Here is a 23,502-nt window from a genome sequence, read left to right as displayed (position 1 = left end):
AACGTCATCATTCCCTGGGAACTTGTTACAAATGCAAATTCTCCACCTCCACCCCCAGACCTATAAAACCAGACATTCAGGAGGTGGGGCCCTGCCATCTGAGCGGTAACAAGGCCTCCTGGTGACTCTGCACTGCTCCAGACCCAAGAGCACCATCTGGTGGTCACTCAGGTGCATCTCGGGCAGAGGGTTTGGGACCTGCACCCACCCTCCTCAGGCCTCCCCCAGGAAGAGCCAGGTCCTAATGTGAGCAGGGAGAGAAGCAATCTATCTCCACCAAAATATGCCAAACTTCTATTCTTTCTGCCCAGCCCCCCACGGAATTCTGGACCAGCTCCTTCTACAGTCCGGTTCAGTGAGCAAAGATGGTACGAGCAAACAGGCTCATGACACATCATCCCTGTGCGAAGGTAAAAGAGCTCCCACGGGGGCGGCTGACTGCCAGAAGACACTGTGCAACTCAGCAGCACGGAGAAATGGGAATAAACCTTATCACTGCTTTAAATCCCGGTATTTTTTTTTTTGAACATAGATTAGAATTATGCTGATCTTTCTTTCACATGTAAACATCACATAGGTATTACACTGTGTGGGTATATTGACCCTTGAACAACATGGATGTGAGCTCTGTGGATCCCCTTACACTGGGATTTTTTCAACAGTAAATACGACAGTACTACACTGTCGGCAGTTGTTGAATCTGCAGATGCGAAGGAACCTCGGATAAGCAGGGCCGGCTATAAATTACACGGGATTTTTGACTGTAGGGAGGATTGGTGCCCCTAACCCTCACCTTGTTCAAGGGTTAACTGTATATGTTTACACAAAAACCTAACCATTTTACAAATATAAAAACAGAAACAGATGAATGAGGGGCAAGTTCATTTGGATATCAGGCCACAATAGGCCAGAAAGTGAGTTTTCTTCCTCCCCCGAGGCCAGGAGATTTGGGCCACTCCTGACTGCCACACAGCAGGCTTTGCCTGGATACAGGACTTGCCCACAACTCCCCAAGGAGTCCACCTCCAGGGCCTCCGACCAGGACACTGACCACACAGGGAGACGCAGCCCCAGTTTCAGGGCTCCTCTCTCCCCTGACACCCTGAAACTGGGGGGTCCTCAGGGGTCCACCACCCATCCTGAGGCCACCCGTCTATCCATACCTGAAGGTCCTTCGCGTGGCTGGTGACCGGGAGCGGCAGGACGAGGAGCCAGAGCTGGAGCGGCTGCGGGAACAGAGCTGCCGGCTGGCCTTGCTCGGTGGGCTCTGGTAGGGGCAGTGGTCAGAGCGAGGGGGACTGACCCCTGAGTCCTCGTCATCCTCCTCCTCCTCGTCGTCCTCCTCTAGGAGGAAGTTGCTCTCGCCACTGCTGCTGCTGCTGTCCTCAAAGACGGTGTCGTATTCGGGGCTCTTGCAGGAGGCCAGGTCTTCATCCTCCAAGGCTGTCTCCAGGAGGCCAAAGTGCTTGGTGAGGCTGGCGCGGATCTCGTGGTCTCTCAGCAGCGTACTGTCCTTGGTGGGGACGCCGACATCACAGCTCCCGTCTTCCTCCCTGCCAGAGGCCTGTGCCTCAGCCCGCGGGGCCCCTTGCTGGGACCAGTCCTCAAGGTGGACCCCAGATGGCTCCCAGGACCTCAGCACCTTCCTCTGCAGGGCGCCGTCTGGCTTGAGCACCTGGCAGTAGTCGTGGTCTCCAAAGGAACAGGAGAAGGGGCGCTTCTGGCCAGCCTGGGAGGCTGGCTGGGCTGCGGCATGCCGCAGGTGGGACAGGAGCTCGCTCCGCTCTGGGTGCTTCTTCGGCAGCTTGCGGGCAGCCTCTGCGGCGGCCCCGAGCCGGGAAACCTCCGGGGTGGGAGCTATGTCTTTGCCTGGGCTGTGCTTGATGTCTGGCTTGAAGGGGTCTTCCTCTGTGGGCTTGTACGGAGGCGTGGTGGGCGGAGTGAGTCCTACCCAAGCAAGAGGAAACACATGTGAGGCAGAGACAGATCACTTCTCCAAGGAACACTGAAACCCTAGTTTGGGATGGCAGGGAAGTAGCATATATGGCGCCACTCCCCAGAGCCAATGGATGGCAGGCATCACTAATCGATTACCGCACTGCGGACCGAGCCTGGACGTAGCCTGGGACTCCTCCTCACACAGTCCATCAGTAATTTTTCAGAGCTGGCGTGTGATGAAAGCCCTTTGCCATCCCTTCTGTAGTCTGGCAACGGTAGCCAAAGCCTCCAGATCATCCAAGATCTCTCTTCCTGCTCCATATCCAGTCATTCCACGAGCCCTCCCACCGGTCGTTCCAAATGCCTCTTAAGTCTCCCAGGGTGCAGAGGGGGCAGGTACCATAGGTAACATCTCCCACCTGGATTTGACCACCACAGTGACCTCAGTGGTCCTGCAACTGACCTTGGACTCCATCGTCCCCCGGGCATCAGCCAGAGAGCTCTTCCTTTCTGGTGCTCCCGAAGCCCACAGGATCTAGACGAACCCCTTCGGCCTGGCATTCCTCTCAGCCTTTGGTGGTTGTGTTTGCCTGACCCCCCAGTTCTGCCACAGAGCAACACCGGGTGGCCAGTCTCCTCTGATGCACCTATACTGCCGCTCCTCTGTGCCTCTGCTCATGCCAATTCTGTGGCCGGGGATACCCTTCCCTTTTTTTTTTTTTTTTTGTCTCTCCAACTTCTATGCATCCTGCAAGCCTAGCTCAAATATCTGCTGCTCTGGGTACTTTGTGAATCTTCTCAGGCCACATCCTGCCCCTCCCCACTCTTCCCCTTCCTCTGTGCTCCCAGAGCTCTTGCACGGTCTTTGGAACAAGCGCATATCAAACAGTACTTGTCATGGTGTGAGTCTGTCGCCCACATAAGACTGTGGGCTCCTTCAGGGGAAGACACGTGTCTCTTTTCATGTCAGATCATGTGCCAACTGTTGGCAGCTAAACAGCTGAACCTGGGCCCTGACTCTCCTTATAACGCCCTCAATGTGTAGCTCAAGACCCGGCGTAGCCTGTGCAGCGGCGGCAAGGAAGGCTTGATGGGGCACTCCCTAACTGCCCGAGGGGCTGCGTCCCCAAGGGCACCCCACCAGCTGAGCCCCCGGCTCACCTGCTGTGCCACAGAGCTCCACTGTCAAGGTCTGCTCGAAGCTCTTCTTGCCAAAAGGAGGGTCGCCAGTGGGGCTGGGGAGCACAGGAAGGAGAGAAGTCAGTCAGCAGCAGGCTCCACCTCCCCGAGCATGGCAGGAAGGCAAGGGGACATTGTGCCAGGCCCTGGTTCTGCTGCCCACGAAAGCGATGCCTGGGGAGAATTTTCAGGGGAACTCTCTCCTGGTTGTTGGAGGAAATCAAAGCTGTACAGCTCTTTCAAGGAGACATGGGAGAGACTTGAGGGAGGTGGAGACAGGACAAGCATTGTCAGCCTCCTTATTTTATGATGGAACACCTGAGGCCCAGAGAGGAGAAGACACTTGCCCAAAGTCACACAGCACTGTCAACTTTTCCCCATGAAATTCTCCACCTTTCCCCTGGGCCTGCTTCTAAAAACAAACTCCCTTTCAAGGGAGCCCAGATCCTAAGAGTCCCATATGGCAATGAGGGCAGGGGTGTGGGGACAAGGACCAGGCTCAGGGGCCAATGAACCACCCTACACCCAACCAGATAAGGTCTCCTGGAGTCATAAACCAACAATTTCTAAAAATCTACCTTTGCGACAAGGCCAGCATGAGGCACCTGGGAGAGTCTGAAAAGAAGACAAAAAAGAAAAAAATAAGATTTTTCCCAACATGGCATGGCTAGCAGATGTTTCCCTCTGAACTTCATCGGTACCAAGCACAGCTTCTTTCAGGCGTGTGACCCAAAAGCCTCTGCCACTTTTAGGGACTGGCAGGAACAACTCAAATCCACCTTCATTCCCCCAGACTCAGCAACATTAACAGCTGGCAGATCTACTGATTCTGCAGAGTTGATGGGAACCAGGGCGACCCCTTCTGGCCAATCAGTGTAGCACAATGGTGAAGCGTTCCAGCTTCCAAGGCTAGTAGTGGCTGTGGGCTCTGCCCCAGACAGATGCAGGACTAACTCGCTGAACCGACCATTAGCTATCTCTGTGCCTTTGTTTCTGTGTCTTAAAATGGGAATTATAACAGCACCCACCACACGGGCTTCCTGTGAGGATCAATGGGGATAATCCGTGTCAAGTCTTAGACCAAGCCTCGCATAGCGAGTCCATAACAGATAACTGCTGTATTATTATCCCCACTATTGTTACCATTTAAAATGCCACTTCACTGTGGAGCTGAATTTATAGACTCACACCCTCCATCACATGGCTACCCAGGGAGTCTTCTTTAGAGCACTTATCACAAGTTGTCATCACTTTTCCTTTCTTGCCCACTTTTTGACTGCCTGTCTCCCCCACTGAAACCCAAGCCCCAAGAAGGCAGGCATCTTGCTGCTCGTTCATTAAGGACACCTGGCCCATGCATGATGAGAAACTCAGAGATGGGTAGGAGGTTCCTGAAGATCTGCCCAACGAGCCTACTGCACAGGAAGGGAAGCTGAGAGACAGAGAGGGAGAGGGATTTGCCCAACCCAGGGCTCCTGGTTCCCGGGCAGTGGGGTCTGCCACACCCTGGCCCTGCCCCCTCTCTCGGACCACCAACTCCGACTACCTCCAGAAGAGAGCTGCGGACAACTGGGGTCCTCGTCGGTGTCCCCACACCCGCTCTCACAGGGGCTCTCCAGAGCTGGGATCTGGGGTCCCCGTCGGAGCTGCTGGTCTTGGCCACTGTCCTCGTCCGCGGGGCTGCCCAGCTCCCCCTCCACGTGGTAGGCCTCAGGGGCCAGGCGCAGCGAGGGCAGAGCCCCTTGGGGCTCCGCGGGGACCATGGGCTCATCGGTGAACGTCAGCCAGGGGCCCAGCTCCGGGTTCAGTCTCCTGGAACGCCGCACAGGGCACACAGAGCTCTCCTGCTTCCTCCCCAGCTTGGTCCCCGGCAGGCCCCGGCCCGGCCTTTTCCGGCCCCACTCCTCTTCCTCTTTTTCTTCTTCTTCCTCCTCCTCTTCCTCATCTTCCTCCTCAGGCTGCAGCCTGGCCAACCGGCTGATGTGCCCTTTCACCTCCAGCCGCAGCGGGCGCAGGCTGGGTCTGGGGCCCGAGCTCTGGGGTGAAGCCGCGACCCGCACCTCCTCCACGGGGGAGGGGTGGCCCGCAGAGGCCTGGCTGTCTTTGGGCCTGGGCCGGGCCCGGGGTGTGAGGGAGGCGTAGACAGGCGTGGCCAGGCGGTAGGGTTTGCTGACATCACAGAGGATATCTTGAGCCAGAAGTTCCCTCAGGATGGAGAACTCAGCCCAGGTGGCTTTGGAAGGGTGCTGGCACCGAGGCCGGGGTCTGACCTGCTGGGCGGGGCTGCTGCAGGGCTGAGGGTCTGGCTCTGGGGCCTGTGCGGGCAGCTTCCTCTGGGGAAGGCAGTAGGTGTGCATGTAGCGAATGAGCTGCACCATGGCCTGCATGTCCTCCTGGGACACCTGGGCGCCGGGGTCTGCCCTGCCCGGTGCTGGGGAGTCCCAGGGAGAGGCTGGAGCCGGCTGGGGACTCGGGCAGTCCTCACCCGCCTCCTCATCCTCCTTGGCAGGGACCCAGGGACTCAGGGGTGGTGGTGGCTGGAGGACCCTATCAGGGGAGCGAGCTTTAGCCCGGGGGCAGGACGGCACCGAGGTGAGGTGCTTATGCAGCTCTGTGCAACTCCGGGTCTGAGACTGCATCATGGGGGCCTTCCTGTCTTGGGCGCTGTCCATCTGGAGAGGAAAAGAGGCCAGAGTGAGGAAGGAGACCCACACTGCTTCTCCCCGCTGCCCACCCCTGCAGCCACTGGCCAGGCCCAGCGGGTCTCACCTGGATCGTCAGAATTGCCAGGTTTCACCACTTCATCCCCAGCTTCCAGCACAGAGCCTGGCACTTAGCAGTGCTCAGGGGATGAGGAATGAAGGAATGGCCAGCCTCCTAACAGGTCTCCTAGCTATGGATTTTGCCTTTTCTAGATTTACTGCCAAAGCCCTGCTCTGACTACCCCACTCCCCTGCGCGGAGCCTTCAGAGAGAGTGCCAGGAAGTACATTAGTGGTTGCCTGGGGCTGGGCGTGGGAACAGGGATTAACTGTAAACAGGGACACTGGGGATCTTCCTGGGATGATGGAAACGTTCTAAAACTGGATTGTGGTCGTGGCTGCACGACTCTGTAAATTTACTAAAAATCACTGAATCATACTTTTAAAACAGGTGCCTTTTATGGTATATAAGTGGCACCTCCATAAAGCTGTTAAAAAAAGAAAAAGAAAAAGAACAATTCAGTATCTTCCCAGTACCCGTGGGGTAAAGGGGAGGCCCCCTGGCCAGGGGTGCTCTGCAATGTAGCCCCACCTGACCGCTGTCTCCAGCCTTATCTGCCCCCACTGGTCCACACAGGGCCTTTGCTCCCAGTGCAAATGTCTCTTTGCTGGGGCCAGACTGGCTGTCAAGGGTGTCTCACGCCCCTGGTGTGCCCCCTAGCACTCCAGAGGGCAGGCTGGCTCAGGAAGGAGCTTAGCTGCTGCCCTGTTGACAGAATGGAACATGAGGGATGGACCTCTGTTTTGGGAGGTCAGCCAGGACAAGTAGGGAGGGGGCACAGGGACAGGGTCCGCCCCCCAGGGGAGCCCAGGCAGGGGACAGACTCCTACAGAGCCACTGTCTGAGAAAGATGCCATCCTGATTCTGCCCCAAGGGGTGGGACTGTCCGCAGCAGTCCCCTGCAGCAGTGTCTGGGGACAAGAGGGGAGGGCTGGGTGCAGGCTTTGAGTAACAGGAATGCTGGGAAATTACCTCTGAAACCTCTCCTTGGAAGTCTCGGAAGATGGAGCCCAAGGAGGAAAAGGGACTTGCTTCCCTCCTGGGTGCTCAAGATAGAGCTTTCAGCTCTCCGATGGCTCCCCACAAAGAGGAATCCAAACTCCTTATGGCCTCCATGGTGCCAGTGAGGACCTTACGTTTCCTTCTGTCACCGCATTAGCATAAGCTTCCTGAGGGCAGGCCACATCCTCCTCGTCCCTGTTCTAACCCAACAACTAACACAGTGCCTGGAACACTGAGGTACAGTTGACTCTTGAACAATGTGGGGGTTGCGGGGGGTAGAACGGCCACGCAGTGGGAAATTCACATATGACTTCTAGTCAGCCCTCAGCAGCCACGGTTCCTCTGCATCTGCGGATTCAACCAACTGCGGATCCTGCAGTACTGTAGTATTTACTACTGAAAAAAAGTGCAAGTGGTCCCATACAGTTCAAACCCACGTTGTTCAAGGGTCAACTGCACACGAACAAGCCCAAGGCTCTTTCTAGAACCCCAGACTGGCCTGGGTCTCAAGCAGTGCCCAGCATATCAGTGACAAGGGTTGTGTGATGAGCAAAGAGGGAAGCTGGAAGTGGACTGAACTTGATGGCCTCTAACAAGAGCGGAAAGGTGCACACCGCCCTCCCCAGAGACCCCCAGAGGCCTGGGTGGGTCTGGGGGCATGTGCAGAAATACCTTGACCCAAGGCCGCTGACTTCTAGACCTGAGGCCTGCCTGGCGCCAGGCGGTCCCTTCCTTCTGGCTGTCAGAGGTCGAGGCTGGGTAGGACGTGGTGAGAAGGAGTTTCTGCAGCTGTGGGAGGAACAGAGAGGAGAGGAGCCGGGGCTGAGCTGCAGCCAGAGACAGGGGAAGTGCACCTCAGGGAGAAGCCTGGCCCAGAGCCAGCCCCTCAGGACCAACCACACCCTGATCCCAACATCACAGGGCCATGGTGGAACACAGGAAGGGCACTTAATGACCTAGAATATGTTCCCAATATATTAAGTACAGAAAGCAGGTTGTGTAACAATCCCAAACCCATACAGGCATCCCAATAAAATGTAAGTCCTTTTGAGAGTTCATAACCTAAGAGGAATATCTGTGATCTTGAGAAACCCAGACAGATGTTGGGTGATGTCTACCCATCTTACTGTTGAAATATGATGCACACACTTGACTGGGACATTCTGCATACACTCGTAGTACACATACACCACTTTCTGTGACCTTTCATGAGGCGGGATTCAATCATACAAGAATATATATATACACATCACTTCCAACCCAGCCAGCTGTTTTCACACAAGTGGAAGCTGCTTAAGCTTGTCTGGCTTTTCTAAATTTTCTATAAAAGTTGCTGAGCTTCTGTACCCGGAGGAAAAGTGCTCAGTGTATCCCAGCCAAGAAAGCAGGGAGCTGAGGACGCCTGGGGGTTTCGCCAGGGATCCTACCACAGCCAAGCTTGAGAACAAGTCAAGAAACATCATGGGCTTTTGCTACAGCATCAAGTGTTTCCTCAAGGGACATGACCCCCAGGAGGATTGCCAAAGGCCTGGGGACCAAAGTAAAGGCCACTCGCCACTCCCCTAGGAGCTGGATGAGCCACACCACCCTACCTCGACCCCAGACAAACACACACATCTGTGATTCTCTGGCGTGGACAGGAAAAGATTCTTAGACCAGAGGCAAGGGACCTGGTTCTGATTCAGTTCAATCCCAGCTCACTGTGAGACCTTGGGCAAGTCCTTTCCCTCTCCCAGCCTTGAGGAAGAGGGAAAGGACTGGGAGAAACCAGCCTTGGTTTCTCCAAGGTAGGGGGTATGTGTGTGTGTGTGGGGGGGGGGGTGTCTGTGTGTGTGTGTGTGTGTCTGTGTATGTATAAAACAGGGGCATGGGCTTCCCTGGTGGCGCAGTGGGTGAGAGTCCGCCTGCCGATGCAGGGGACGCGGGTTCGTGCCCCGGTCCGGGAAGATCCCACATGCCACAGAGCGGCTAGGCCCGTGAGCCATGGCCGCTGAGCCTGCGCGTCCGGAGCCTGTGCTCTGCAACGGGAGAGGCCACAACAGTGAGAGGTCCGCATACTGCAAAAAAAAAAAAAAAAAAAAAAAAACAGGGGCAGGTAGACTAAATGATTGGGTCTTTTTTGACTCAGGGGTCCCTCTAAGAATATGAGAGAAGCTACTGACCTCAGAAAAACATATATGTAGAGGTCCACGGGTCCCCATTAGTCCAGAGGTAGACTCTCTGGGACCCATGTCTCCAGGTTAAGAACCGGGGGTCTGTATAAATTCTCAGGGCCTTTCTAGAACTCTGTTGGTATGCGGGTTGTCTCAATGGTGAACCTGTTTCCTGTGTGCCTAGCCCAGTGCCTGAAACAAAAGTGCCGTCTAAGGCATGAGAGGGAACAACCGGTGACCAGCAAGTGTCACTCTCTACCTCTTCCAGGGTGGTCCCTCTCCAGAGTCCCATACAGAATTCCTCTTGTTCCATGACCACCACCACCGGTTGTGCTGGGACTATCACTCGGATAGCACTTTTTGAGACACTTCTTTGTACCAGGCACTGTTCTAAGTTCTTTATATGTATAAATCTGCTGGACTCCTCCCAACCGCCTTTGAGATAAGCACTATTATTAACCCCACCTTACAGACCAGGAAGCTGGGTCAGAGAGAGGCTAGGTGCCTAAGGGACACATAAGCATTCATTGGTGGGGCTGGGAATCAAACCCAGGAGGTCTGATTCTAGTCTGAAAGGAAGCACAACACTTATCAGCAGAAGCCACAATGTGGGACCGAACATATGCTTGTATCCGGCACACATAAGTGCTTACTAAATATTTCACACTGCTTTGGGGAACTTGCAGGCAGCGGGCAAGAGGGCAAGGGGTCCTGGACCAGGAGTCAGAGTACCCGAGCTCTGGTCCTTGCTGGCGCACCAACTTGCTGTGTGACCCTGGGAGAGGCCCTCCCCTCGCTGGGCCTCAATTTCCCCAGAGTCGCACTTTACGGTCACCAAGGGCCTGTCCAGCTCTAACTCTTCACGACCAAAGACCCCTTCCACCTCCACCAGGCTCCGATTTTCCAGCTAAGTCTCGCCAGCCCCTAGGAGCTACAGTGTCAGGGTGAGGAGCCCAAGACAGATGAGCTGTTCTTCACAAGCCAGGACAGCTGGCTTTCTGGCACCCTAAGCCCGAGTCAAGGGTAACTGCTTTCAGCAACTTCTGAGGTCCGGAACTCTTTGGAATCTGAAAAAGCTGAGACCTTCTCCCTAGAAACCTGCAATGCCATGTGTACGTTTCTACATTCCACGGACACTCAGGTAGCAGTTAACTTTTGCTGGTGGAAGTACGAACCGGTCCAACCTCTTTGGAGGGCCAACTGGAAGTATTTGTCTAAACTGAAAAACCACATAGCCTACGACCAAGGAATTCCTTTTCTAGGAATGTATCCACTTACAAATGGCCAAGGCCAGTAACAGGACACAGACTGAAGCAATGGAGCAATAAAGAAGTTGAAACAATGTACATATCTGCCAACCAGGGAGTTGGTTGAAGAAGTATGGTACATCCTTATGAAGGAACACTATGCAGCCAACAAAAAGGATAAAACAGAGATACCTCCGCTCATTTGAAAGAGTTCCCAAGACACACAATTCACCTGAGAAAAGCAAGGTGCAGGGCAGTATATAATGGAGGCTTCCTTTTGTAGTTAAAAAGAAAAGTGGAAGAGGAAAGTCACACAACAGATCAGTAACCATGGTTACTTCTAAGGTAGGAAAAAACAATTATGAGATGGGTAAGGAGGTTGTGCTTTTAACTATCCATACTTCCTGCTTGAATTTTTACTGTGTGTGTAAGCATAATCTTTAGGAAAATGTTTATATTTAATTTCAAGGGTTTAACACACACTTAGCGTCAATCCATGAACTCCCAAAGGGCCTACAGTGTTGCAGGTGAAGCCCAGGGAGGCCTCCCATGGCCAGTCCAGGCTGCTGCCCTGAACCTCTGCCAGTGATGCACGGAGACCCCTGCAGGGGCTGGAGCTGGTTTTCCAGCACCCACCACCTCTACCACCAGACACCACATCTCAAGCCACCACCATCGTTTCAGTTGGAAACAGATTCTCACCAGCGAGAGCTCATCCACTTCAGGGGCTGAGGCTGGGGCCCTCTCCAGGGAGGGGCTTGGGGGCGCAGATGAGGGGACAGGCGAAGCAGAAGCGCAGGAGGGTGCGTCTCCGTCATCCAGGGCTGGGAAGGCGGCCAGATGCACAACATCTTCGGGGATGTCATCCAGGGTTTTGGTGAGCGCTGCCAGGAGGGCCTCATTCTCACTGTCGATTATCTGCAGTGAGCAGAGGCAGAGAGGGGACACGGTTAGTCAACGCCTTGGGCTCAGCGACTTTGTGTAGAAATCTGCTCTGTACACACAGCTGCACTACCATCACCCTCCCGCCAAATCCACTCAGATCCTCTCAGTTTGCTGGGACGGCAGATGCCCGAGAAATGTGCTATGGACTCCAAGAATCAAAGAAGTTTACGAGAAGGCAGCAGGTGGAAATGGAAAGGGGCCTGGCCTAGGAGCCCCAGTCTGGACTCTGCTGCTCATCAGCATGTGACCCCAGGCCCAGGGCTGTCCACGTGAGGGACGCCCGTCCCCTCCTCTAAGGACAGCCACTTCACACCACGGCCTCCTGCGTCCAAACCCCTGGACAGGGCCCTGAGGCTGCTCTATGCCAATGGTAGCCCCAGGTCAGTCTCTCTGACCCTGGGGCCCAGGCAGGGGGTAGAAAGGCTGGAAGCTTCAAGGTTCAACCGTGACAGTGAAAGCAGAGCAATAGGGAAACAGCTACCATCCCCTGTGGGTTCCGGGGGCTTGCTGCCTCCTTCACGCATGGAGGGGCAGTCAGTGCAGCGGCTAGGAGCCTGGGCTCTGGAACTGGGGCTGAATCCCAGATCTCACGTTTATCAGCTGTAATCTACTTCATAAGGTTATTGTCAAGGGCTGAGTTAACATATGTAATATGCTTAGAAAACAGTGCCTGGCACCTAACAAGCACTCATTACTACTACTACCACCACCACTACTACTACCACTACCACTACCACTACAACTACCACCACCACCACTACCACTACCACTACTACCACTACTACCACTACCACTACTACCACCACTACCACTACCACCACTACCACTACCACTACTACTACTACCACTACCACTACTACCACTACTACTACTACTACTATGATTCCTGCTATGATGATGATGATGATGATGATGATGATGATGATGAAGATGGGGATGGTAATGTTGGTTGTGGTGGTGGTGGTGATGATGATGTTGGTGGTGGCAATGATGATGCTGGTGGTGGCGATGATGGTGGTGGTGGTGAGGATGGTGCTGGTGATGATGGTGATGTTGGTGGTGATGATGGTGATGTTGGTGGTGGTGGTGGTGGTGGTGGTGGTGGTGATGGTGATGGTGATGGTGGTGGTGGTGGTGGTGGTGGTGGTGGTGGGGATGATGGTGATGATGATGGTGGTGGTGGTGATGGTGGTGGGGATGATGATGGGGATGGTGGTGGGGGGGGATGATGGTGATGGTGGTGGTGGTGGTGGTGGTGGTGGTGGTGGTGGTGGTGGTGATGGTGGTGATGATGATAATGATGGCGGCAGTGGGCAATTCCTCCCCTCCTCTTCCCACCCCCCCGGCTTCTCCCAGCACATATGTACTGAATGGCTACTCTGTGCCTGGTGTTGTCTGGGCACTGGTGACACAGCATCCCAAGACTGATACAGCCCCTGTCCTCATGGAGTTTACCCTCCAGTGGAGAAAAGAATTAAACAAGGAAACAAAATCAGATCATTTCAGAGAGTGAGACAGCCTGGGAAAAAAATAAAAGGAAGCTGTGATGGAGAATAAGAAGGTGGTGAAGATTCATAGGCTATTTACAGTGGTCAGAGAAGGCTGTTTTAAGCAGCTAATACTGAAACTTAGGCTTGAAAGATGAGAAGGAACCAGCCAGGCAAAGAGCTGAGGAAAGAAGATTCCAGGCAGAGAGAAAACCTAGTGCCAAGGCCAGGGACAAAGAATTTGGCTAACGAGAGGAATAGAGAGGCTTTGTAAATACTGCCTCAGGTAAACCCCACAATAACCTCTGCGGGGAAGGATACTATTCCCATCACCATTTTGCATTTGAGGAAACTGAGACTCATAGAGGTCGACCGATGTGTCCTGGGTACGTTGCATTCATCCACACAGCAAATCCAGGGCAGAGGCAGGGCCTACACTGAGCACAGCACACACACATGAACCAAGAAGCTTCCTTCCCCGATGTCTCAGACATAACACGAGGGTCAGCGTGCGCACTCCCAGCCCCCCGGCCCTGGGGCACAGAGATCACACTGCTATCAGGTGAGGCACCGAGCACCTCGTTCAGTAACCCCCGGCTGCTGGGCCTGTTCTGGCAGGAGGCAGTTCTGTCACATGATGCCTTCCCCAGCACTCTTTCCCATCCCAGGTCAGGATGTTTATCCTTTCTTCAGGAAGTTCATTCGAAATACGCCTGTCGTGACGGCCTTTTGGCTGCATGAAATCTGTTCCAGGCCTTGCAGCCGGAGCAGCAGCTGAGTAATTCGAAGGGGGGACATGGGGAGAAGAGAAAAAATGTGTTTGTGATTTTGGAACAGAGCTAAGAATAAAAGAAAAGGTCAAGAGGTTTTGGCTGAGCCTGACCTGGGCCCCGGGGATGGGAGTCCAAGGGCAGATCCAGGCCCAAGAACTCTGGTTCGGGAATGCAATCGGGCTCAAGTGGCAGCCTCTCATCCCCATCCTCAGGCCAGAATCCCAACCCTGTGTTCCCAGAGCAATCTGCCCAGCCTGATGGGGAGTTAAGATCTTGGGAGCTGGGGCTCAAGGACCACTCTTGGGGCTGACCGTGGCAGCAGCTCTGCCACTGACAGGGTGATCCTGGGCAAGTCATTTCCCTCTTCTAAGCCTTGCTGATTTCTGGTCAACGGGAAGACAGGATCCCTGGTTGGCTTCCCTCCAAAGGCTGCTTGGAAGGCCAGTTTGGAGGCAGTGACACAAGGGCTCTGTGCAATGTTCCTGGGTCTAGCTCAGTGCCTGGGGCATGGGAGGCTCCAGGCAGATTTGCTGAATGGAAGAATAAGTGAACCAAACAATGAACTCTGACCACTGGGGAGACACTGAGATTAGTGTCTCAAAAAACAGATTCTAGAGGGAAGTTATTCAGAAATGATGTCATCAGCACTGGATGGAATGAGGGTTCCCTCTTTCACAGGGAGAGAAGCATGGCCCAGAGATATTCCGAATTATCACAACTATCAGAGCTGGAAGGACCTTCAGGGATCACGTAGTGACCAGGGATGTCAAACATGCAGCCTGCGTGCTACTGTCCCCATCCCTCCCCCCCACCCTGCCCTTCCACCTTTCTGACCACAACCCTCCAGGCAACACTGCTGATACGTCTCAGTTGGAACTCATGAGGAAGCCTATTTGCCATTCTTTTGGGGTTGGGGGGAATGAAGGTCCAGGAAAGAGACATGCCAAGGTCACACAGCAAGTCAGGAGGGGCTGGGGAGGATGGTCAAGGACTCACTAGGTGCCAGGCATGGTACTGAAAGGAATGCCAGATGGCAGAGACCCCAAGGAGCCCCAACAGCTTGAGTAAAAACAAAATGACTGACAGAAGGTCTCCCCGCCCTCTCCTCAGCCCTCCCTGGGCTGCTCCAGCTCTGGAACAGCCAGACAGGGCTGGGGGTCCTGACCCTGTCTGGGAAGAAAGTCCACTCATGCTCTCGGCATCTTGCCATCAGCACCCTAGGATAATACATCACAGGGAGCCGCCCCTCTCCTCTTCCGGCCCGTTAGCTCAGCTCTCCCGGCTCCGCTTAGAAACAAAGTGCAAATTAATGGAGAGTTAATCAGCTGAGGAAGGGATATTAATAGACTTGCTCCACCCCCAACCTTCCTGAGCTCTCTTAGGCTGAAGGAAAAGGAACCTGCAAGAAACCTGAGGGAGAACGCTTCATTCTGGGTGCCTAGAGGAGCTTGAAGGAAGGACACAGGACAGAATTTAGGCTATCGGGGCCAGAAGAACACTCAGAGATCATCTGCCGTTCCAGGGCTTAACTGGGGTGCAGGAAACCCCGGAAATCAGCTTCCCTTCCTTTTTTCTGGGGGTGGGTCCACAGATGTCATCAGGGTCTAACAGGACCCAGGGACTCTCTCCCTACAACAGAGTAAGAATCATTGATCTGATCCATGCTCGTTCCTCATTTCTCACCTGGGGAAACTTAGGCCCAACAGTGAGGAGCTACTAGCCCAAGGCCACGTAGCACACGGTGATAGAACCAAACACCTGCTTCCTCCAAAAATACTTACTAAGTTTAGCCTATTGTGACCCTGGCCCTAGGACTCTGGGCACACAGAAACGGAAGGCACTGTCCCTGCCCCCAAGCAGTTGTCAACTCTTGTAAGGGTAGCTGTTCTCCACTCTGTCTGTTTCCATAGTGATGGTACCACCTGACTTGTGAGAACACGGCTCTGACACAAGGCAGCATGGCTCTATGACTGCCACTGGTCAGATAAGGACGCTGTCCCAGTTAGTGGCAGAGGGGTATTAGAACCTCTTGTCCCTGTATCCCAGCTCAAGGACTCTGGAATGGGTCGTGTCTGGTCCTTGGCAGGAAGGAAACTATTACAATCAGTTTCTTCATTCAACACATATGATTGAGTCTTTTCAATGCACAAGGGCCCCACAGAAGAACAAAACTCTGTTTGTCCTCAAGGAGCTCGAAGCCTGAAGGTCACAGGCATGCACGTACACAGGATGGGAGCCCAGAGAGGAAGTCACTGACCACCTGCCTTAGGAGGGGCTAACATGACAGCTGGGTGTCAAAGGATTTATTCATATGATAAATATTTTTTAAGTCCCAAGAAAGTGCCGGGCTCCATGCAGAGCCCTGGGGATATAACAGTGCACAACGCTGTATCAGCCCCCAAGCTCAGGGGGTTTATGATGGGGGAGGGGGGCAGGGAGGAATCAGGCACTAATCACATAATCACCGCAGAGGCGCACAGAGGCGCACCCGGTGTGTATGGGTGCAGCAGAGGTGGAGTGCGGGCCATGAAGGGGAGAGGGGCTGGGTGGGCAGAGTTCTGCCTCATTAACCATCTGTGAAGATTCTCCTGCCTTCCTTGCTGTGCTAAGAGCCCAAGGGCCATACCAAGGCTGACTTGTGTCTGAGACCATTTCATGCACATAGTAGGACCTTGGCAGGAGCTTACTAGTGGGTCTGGCCAGTCTCTGAGTAGGTGAGGCCTGTACCATCTAGGTGGGGATGGTCTCCCCGCAGCATCTAAACCCCTCTCACTCATCAGCTCTCCATAACCTGAAAGCATTTCCTGGAAGTCGGCCCCCTCTGAGGGAGGAGGTAGCACAGCGTAGTTAACCCCATTGTTGTGAGAAAGAATGGACATCCTGGGAAAGAGCCAGAATTAGAGCCCAGCCCTGCTGATCGTCATAGGGTTGGCAAAGAGGTTATACAACAGCGAGGGGTTTGGGGTCCTGTGTTAGAGTCTACACTCTGACCCTTCCTAACTGTATGGTCTTGGGCAAGTTACTTAACCTCTCTGAGCGTCACTTTCCTCACCTGTAAAATGGGTTACTAATAGTTTTTCTACGGACAGGTTAGAATAATCTTGGGAAAAATCCAACTCCTTAACATGGCCCGGAAGAGCCTGCATGATCTGGCCCCTCCTAGCCCACCTCCACCCCCCAACTACTTCCTGGCACCGTCCCCTTAGCTACCGCTCCAGTCCTTCGGGTCCCAACACAGCGAGCTTTCCTGCTTCCTAGCTCTGTGATCATCACTCGTCATGTGGCTCCTCCTCCTCCTTCAGCCGAAGCATCTGTCCTCGGAAGGGCCTTTCCTGACCACCCAGCCTTTAGATGCTCTTCTCATCCCAGGTTTATTCCTACTGTGCCCATGTCACAAGTGACCTCTGTTGGTTTATGTATTACCTGATCTAGGGTCAGTCTTCCCTCTAGACCATAGAGTCCACTGTTGAACACAGTGTCTGACACATACAGGGAGCTCCATAAACATTTCTAGAAGGAATGCTACAATCTGTCAGGAGTACTATTTGAGATGGTGCTCTTGGCACACTGACTTGGCACATGGTCTGTTATTATTATTGTTGTCGCTATTGCTATTATTATATTGCCAGACATCATCATCATCATCATCCTGCCAGACAGACACAGGGAGCTATGGCTTCTTCCCCCAATCTTTATAGGGGAGCATATTTCAAGGAAAGAATAATGAGTCCAAATGTACCCATCACCCAGCTTCAACGTGGCCAATCATATTTCACTTATTACCCTCCATGCCGTGCACCCACACCCACAAACGCAAATGCATGTAGGGATTGCTTTATTCTGATGCAAATCCCAGACATCACATTACCCCGTGTTCGAGGCCTTCTTAAAGGAAATGTGCCTCCAAAGCTGAGAACAGAGGCAGATGCGTAGATATGCACTGCGGTTCTTGGCACTGCCTCTTTTTAAGGAACCTCTAGGCTCCAATTGAAAAATGGAGATAACTATACTCCTGTGTGTGAGTTGTTAAGAAAATTAAGCGAGTTAATATACACAAACAGGGACAGTCCTGCCACAGAGAATGTGAGTCACTCCCATTATGGCGTCAGCATGGTTATAAAGCTCTGGCTCAGGAGACAGGCAAACTGGGTTTAAATCTAGTTCAGCTACCGACAAGGTAAATCACCCTGGGCCCGTGACTAAACTTCTTCAAGCCTCAGTTTCCTCATCTGTAAAATGGGGCAATCATCTCACCTGCTGCACAGGGTGGGAATGAGAGTTCACTGTGACCATACAGGGAAGGGAGGCCTTGGAACCCGCTCTGGCTCACAGAGGGCCTCGGTTCTGACCGGGGGCATAGAGAGAGCAGCTCTTCCGCGCCCTCACTTCCCAGGGGCGATAACACAGCCTGGCAAGGGGGCAAGAGCTGCCCAAGGTCCAGTGTAGACCCGGGACAAGAGACAGGGTCCCAAGAGCTTTGGTGATGAGACTTCTTTGCATGAGCAAGTGTAGAAGAAGATGGCTCGGGGCAGAGCCGGGCTTTTAGGGGGAGAGAGAGGCAGCGAGGTTCCAGAGGGCATACCTGGAAGAGCTCCGGATCGTCGGGGCTGTACTGGCTGGGTTCGGTCTCGGAGTTCTCCGGGCGCCACTGCAGCTCCTCAAAGCAGGTGGCCGAGTCGAAGTCGCTGGCGTCCAGCTGGGAGAGGTCTAGCTCCGGAAAGTCAGCGCAGAGTTGCTCCTCCCCAGATCCCCCGCCCTGAGGAGACAGGAAGGAAGGAGGCGGGTCAGAGCTGAGTTTGGTTAGACCCCAGCAGGGACCCTCTTACTCAGGATGCTGCCAGTCTGAACCTGTGGCTGCCTTTGTCCGAGGCCTGATTTTGCCAAGCGACCAAGAAATGTAAAGCAGCATCCTCTTGCAACTGTCGAACCTACCATGAGCTAAGTCAGGCCCTGGCAGTACAAATCCCCCTTCCTGCTGCTCCGTCCCCACCTCCTCTGCACTCCTATACACCCCTCAAAGCCCTGCCCGCATAGCACCTCTATTCTCTTACCAGAAATATTTTGTTGAAAACTTTATTACAACCTATAAATAGAGATCTATTCCTTTATACAACTGCTTCCACCTGAAAGGGGATTTGCGGAAGGCAACAACCCCTCTATATGAATAATGAAACAACAAAAAGCAATAATAACAAGAGATGACATCATTGAATGATTGCTATGTTTTGGAAGAACACTCACCCATGTTCCCAGGAATATTTGTAATGTCTAAAGTGTGAAAGACCGCCCATCAGTAGACAATAGGTAAGTAAAGCTATAATCACCTATATCATAAAACAGTGCTGTTGAAAAGAATGAGGCCGTTATGCATGTTCTCCATGGCATGTTAAATAAAATACTAAACTGCAGAATATCAGCAAGTAAGATATTACCCCACACGTGTAAAGAGAATGGGACAGACTCAAGCTACACACTTCTCACGATAATACGTATGAGAATACTGTGCCAGTACACAGGAAAAGGTCTAGAAGGCCATAAACCCACCTGCCAGTGGTGGGTGGGGTAGAAGGGAGTCATGGAGGACCTGGTAACAGTACCGACCGAACTGATGCTTCTCAGAGGGTGGTCCCAGGACCAGCAGGGGCAGAACCACCTGGGAACCTATAAGAAATAATGCAGATTCTCAGGCCTAACCCCAGACCTGTGGACTCAGAAGGTAGTCACCTTCTCACCCTGGTCTCCCAAGTTTAACAGTTACCAACAGAAGGGCTGCCTTGCAGATGCAGAAACAGCCTGAGTGGGGAGGCTAACACAGAAACAGGACACCACAGGCACTGGGGTCTGGCAGACCTGAATCATAATCCCCATTCGCCAGCTGTGATGCCTTAGGCAAGTCCCTTCACCTCTCTGAAGCTCAACTGTCTCATCTGTAAAATGGAACAATAACTGTCTCATACAGTTAATATTAAAGGAGGCAGTGCCGTAGCCTGGCTTGGTAAGTTGCTCAATAAATGGTAGCGAGCAGTAATGACAACAAATTTTTAAAAATAATAAGAACAACAGAGTTTCATGGCAGGCAGAGGAGGGTGGAACCTCTTTAGAGAACAGAGACAGGCTTGTGTGACACTTAAGAGAAATAGGTTTTATCCAGACCTTTTCCTTAATTGTTCCCACTTACTAGGCCTCATAAATTATGAATAAATGTATATTATTAGCTCAACTTGACACAGGAAAAAGGCTTTTATCCGAATTTGGGTCAAATGTCTTAATTGGCATTTTGCAAGAATCCTGCACACACAGGCAGCACCGGGGCTGGGTTCTCCCAAGCGGTCAGTCCCTGCTCTCAGGCCAGGCAGCACGGTGCCCAGAGAGTATGTCTCCAGGGACATCCCTGACCACGCCTGCCCTCCATCTGCCCGGTCTTTCTCCAATCCACTTGTGTTCAACATCCATGAATATTAAGTCCTGCGTCACTCCAGTGAGGATTCTCAGCCCCCTCCTGGGGCTGCGAATCTTCCCCTGCCCAGTTGGACTATGGGGGTACAGTGGTCTTGCCTGTTCTAGACGGATGATTGGTTTGTTTCTAGTTTTTGGCTGTGATGAACAAGCCTATAATACGTGTGTACAAGTCTTTGTGTGGACCTATGTTTTCATTTCCCTCGGGTGAATCTCTAGGAGTGGAATTGCTGGGTCATATGGTAAGCGTAAGTGTGACTTGATTAAAAACTACAAAATTGGGCTTCCCTGGTGGCGCAGTGGTTGAGAGTCCGCCTGCCGATGCAGGGGACACGGGTTCGTGCCCCGGTCCGGGAGGATCCCACATGCCACGGAGCGGCTGGGCCCGTGAGCCATGGCCGCTGAGCCTGCACGTCCGGAGCCTGTGCTCCGCAAGGGGAGAGGCCACAACAGTGAGAGACTCGCGTACCACAAAAAAAAAACAAACTACAAAATTGCTCTCCAAAGTGGTGGTGCCGTTGCACACTCCCACCAGCCGTATGAGTTTCTACTGTTCCACGCCCTCAACAGTACTCGGTGTTGTTAGTATTTAAATTTGAGGCGTGCATGATAGCGGGGGCCTACAAGCATTTATTAAGTGCTACCGTGAGTCAGGCACTGTGATGTTTAAGACTCAGTTCTTTCCTTCATTTGTTGACATCTCAGTGGGGGAAGAAAACACATAAATATTTCATTACAGATTGTGCTAGTGCCACAAAAGAAACAAACCAGGCGCACTGACGGAGGACAAGAGAAGGAGGGGAATCTACTTAGACAGGGTGACAAAAGGCTTCCTGGAGGAGCTGACGTCTGGTTTGAGACCTGAAGGAGGAGCCAGGCAGTGGAAAATGTGGAGAAGCAGCTTCCAGGCAGAGAGGACCCAGCAAAGTCAAAGATCCAGGTGGGGACCAAGCCTAGAGAATGGGGTACTGACCAAAGGCCAGTGAGGCTGCAGCTCAGCCCTGGAGTAGGGGGAGGGAGAGGATGCCTTCAGAGAGGCGGGTGGAGGCCGGATCAGGTAGGGATTGAAGGGATTTGGGTTTTGCGCCAAGTGTGATGGGGGTGGGAAGCAAGCAGATGGGTTAGGCTGGTGTAACATCCAGGAGAGGAGCAGGTGGTGGGGCTGGGAGGACAGCACTGAGGGCCTGTGGAGCAGGAGGGAAGGCCAAAAGTCGACAGACAAGGATGCTAGGCAGCTAGGGCCTCCCTGGCCAGCAAAGCCCCAGCTATAAGCTCTCTGGGGAGCTCTCTCTATATGTTCTAGAACCAGCCCGTGCTAGTAACTCAGAGCAGCCACCTCTACAGGACTTGCTTTTTGAGTTTTAGAAACAGCTTTTAAATCAGAGTTCCAGAATCCCAGACCAGCCAGGAACCAGCAGCCCTGAGAGGCTGTCCATACAAGTCTCTGTGGACAATTCGGGAGACCGATGAGCCTTCAAGAACTAGTTATGGAGATGTGTGCACAGTGCACGTGCGTGCAAGGAATTTAGACTCAACTTCTAGCCCTTCACAGACACAGGTTGGTCTACCTACTTCACTTTGCACCTATGGAAACTGAGGCCCAAGGAGGATAATGGATTTGCTCAAGGTTATCCAATGAGTGTCCTTCCCATGAAAGCCATGCCACCTCCTTTACAAAATGCCCATCAAGTGGCCATGACTACTGCACTTAATGATTACCCAGAGCAGCTTGACATACTCAAAGTGTACCCAGGGCATAAAAATAAAGAAACCTCGGGCTTCCCTGGTGGCGCAGTGGTTGAGAGTCCGCCTGCCGATGCAGGTGACACGGGTTCGTGCCCCAGTCCGGGAAGATCCCACATGAGCGGCTAGACCCGTGAGCCATGGCTGCTGAGTCTGCGCGTCCAGAGCCTGTGCTCCGCAACGGGAGAGGCCACAGCAGTGAGAGGCCCGCGTACCGCAAAAAAAAAAAAAAAAAAAAAAAAAGAAACCTCAGCTTCAAGGCCTTGTCAATTACGGCTGAGGCCACTCTCCAGCTAAAAACCATTAAGCATTGCATTAATAGTGATTTCTCTGGCCCTCTCCATATTTAGAGAGGCTTTTGAAGCGGTGCCTCGGGTGACCCAGCTCTCTTTTGAAAGGTCTGACTTGAGGCCTTCCTGTTCTGTACTGGGCAGCCCCAGCAGGACCCACCCATGGAATGGGAGGTAGGGGGGTCACAGCACAGGCTAAGCCACTGCTATTACTGAGCACTTTCTATATGCCAAGGGCCACACTAAGTGTCTTATATACATCCTCTCAGCAGATTCTTATAACGACGCTACAGGGCGGGGGTCACTGTCCCCATGTTACTAATCAGGAAACTCAGAGATCCAGTCACTCGTATTAGTTTGCCAGGGCTGTCGTAAAAAAACACCACAGACAGTGTGGCTTAAACAACAGAAATATTTTTCCTCCCAGTTGTGGAGGCTAGAAGTCTGAGATCAAGATGCTGGCAGGGTTGGCGCCTTCTGAGGCCTCTCTGGTTGGCTAGTGGATGGCATCTTGTCCCTGTGTCTCTTCCCGTTGCCTTCCCTCTACATGTGCCCGTCTCTGTCCAAATTTCCCCTTAGATTAGGCCCACCCTAATGACCTCATTTTAACTTGATTGCCTCTGTAAAGACCCTATCTCCAAATAAGGTCGCATTCTGAGGTACTGGGGCTTACGATGCCAAGATACCTTTGTATGGAGGACACAATTCTACCCATAGCACCCAGGGTCCCAGACAGGTAAAGCTGAGATTCAAAGCCCAGGTCTCCTGGCTCCCTAACAAAGCCTGTGCCATTGCCCGACATCCTGCTTCTGAACGTGAGAAGGAACGTCTAAGACCATTTATTCCCATTTATGGTTGGGGAGATGGAGCTTTGGGAAAAGTCTGAAAAAGACCTAAGTCACAGGGCTAGTCTGTAGCTGAGCAGGGACAGGCCTGGGGCCACATGTGCTGCATTGCGCACCAGCCCCGCATGCACAGGCCCCTGTGGTCCCCACCACCAGTCTGCTCACACCCCTGACACGCTCGGGACACCCCCCTCTGGTTGCAGAACCTTCTGTATCCATTCCTCCAGGGACACTACACTGCTGATCTGAACGGGCTGTAGCTGCCCCAAGCCAGGGAGATAAAACGCCCCGGCAGTGGATTAATGGTGCTTCATCCAGATTCTAAGTTGCTTCACCGGAAGCCTGGCTATCTTGTCACAGATCGATTCCCTGTTTAAGAAAGAGTGCATCTTCAGGAAAAATTGGTGGCTCCACTTCACCGACTACAATCAGCAAATCACCTAGCTTAGTGCCTGGCCCAGAGCACATTCTCAGAGTTACTGAGTGGAAGGAGCAGGAGAGGGGGAGGGGGGGCTGCACTAACAGGACTTGGGTTCTGGGCCTGCCCCCACTCACTATGCATCCTTCAGTGGGTCACCTCCTCTCTCGGGTTCTCACTGCCCCCTCTGGAAAACAGACCATCAAACACAAAGATCCTACGGACCCCTCTTGCGCAAGCATCTGCAAGTACAATTCCGTACTG

The 23,502-nt window shown here is 53.1% G+C and overlaps 1 protein-coding gene across 1 annotated transcript in view; it reads right to left on the bottom strand.

Moving 5' to 3' along the window:
• Nucleotides 1-23,502, bottom strand: part of PPARGC1B (PPARG coactivator 1 beta) — a 116,003-nt gene that overhangs the window by 16,123 nt on the left and 76,378 nt on the right. Inside the window, exons 2-8 of the mRNA XM_082651183.1 lie at nucleotides 18,069-18,242; nucleotides 10,984-11,199; nucleotides 7,554-7,670; nucleotides 4,664-5,789; nucleotides 3,696-3,732; nucleotides 3,100-3,173; nucleotides 1,164-1,947 (exon numbers count right to left, since the gene is read on the bottom strand). Of these exons, the coding sequence (XP_082507309.1) occupies nucleotides 1,164-1,947; nucleotides 3,100-3,173; nucleotides 3,696-3,732; nucleotides 4,664-5,789; nucleotides 7,554-7,670; nucleotides 10,984-11,199; nucleotides 18,069-18,242 (2,528 nt within the window). The remainder of the gene's footprint in view (nucleotides 1-1,163; nucleotides 1,948-3,099; nucleotides 3,174-3,695; nucleotides 3,733-4,663; nucleotides 5,790-7,553; nucleotides 7,671-10,983; nucleotides 11,200-18,068; nucleotides 18,243-23,502) is intronic.

This window comes from Grampus griseus, assembly GCF_964374135.1.
Source record: "Grampus griseus genome assembly, chromosome: 3".
In the NCBI taxonomy this organism is placed as follows: domain Eukaryota; kingdom Metazoa; phylum Chordata; class Mammalia; order Artiodactyla; family Delphinidae; genus Grampus; species Grampus griseus.
This window is presented reverse-complemented; position numbering and strand designations above follow the sequence as displayed.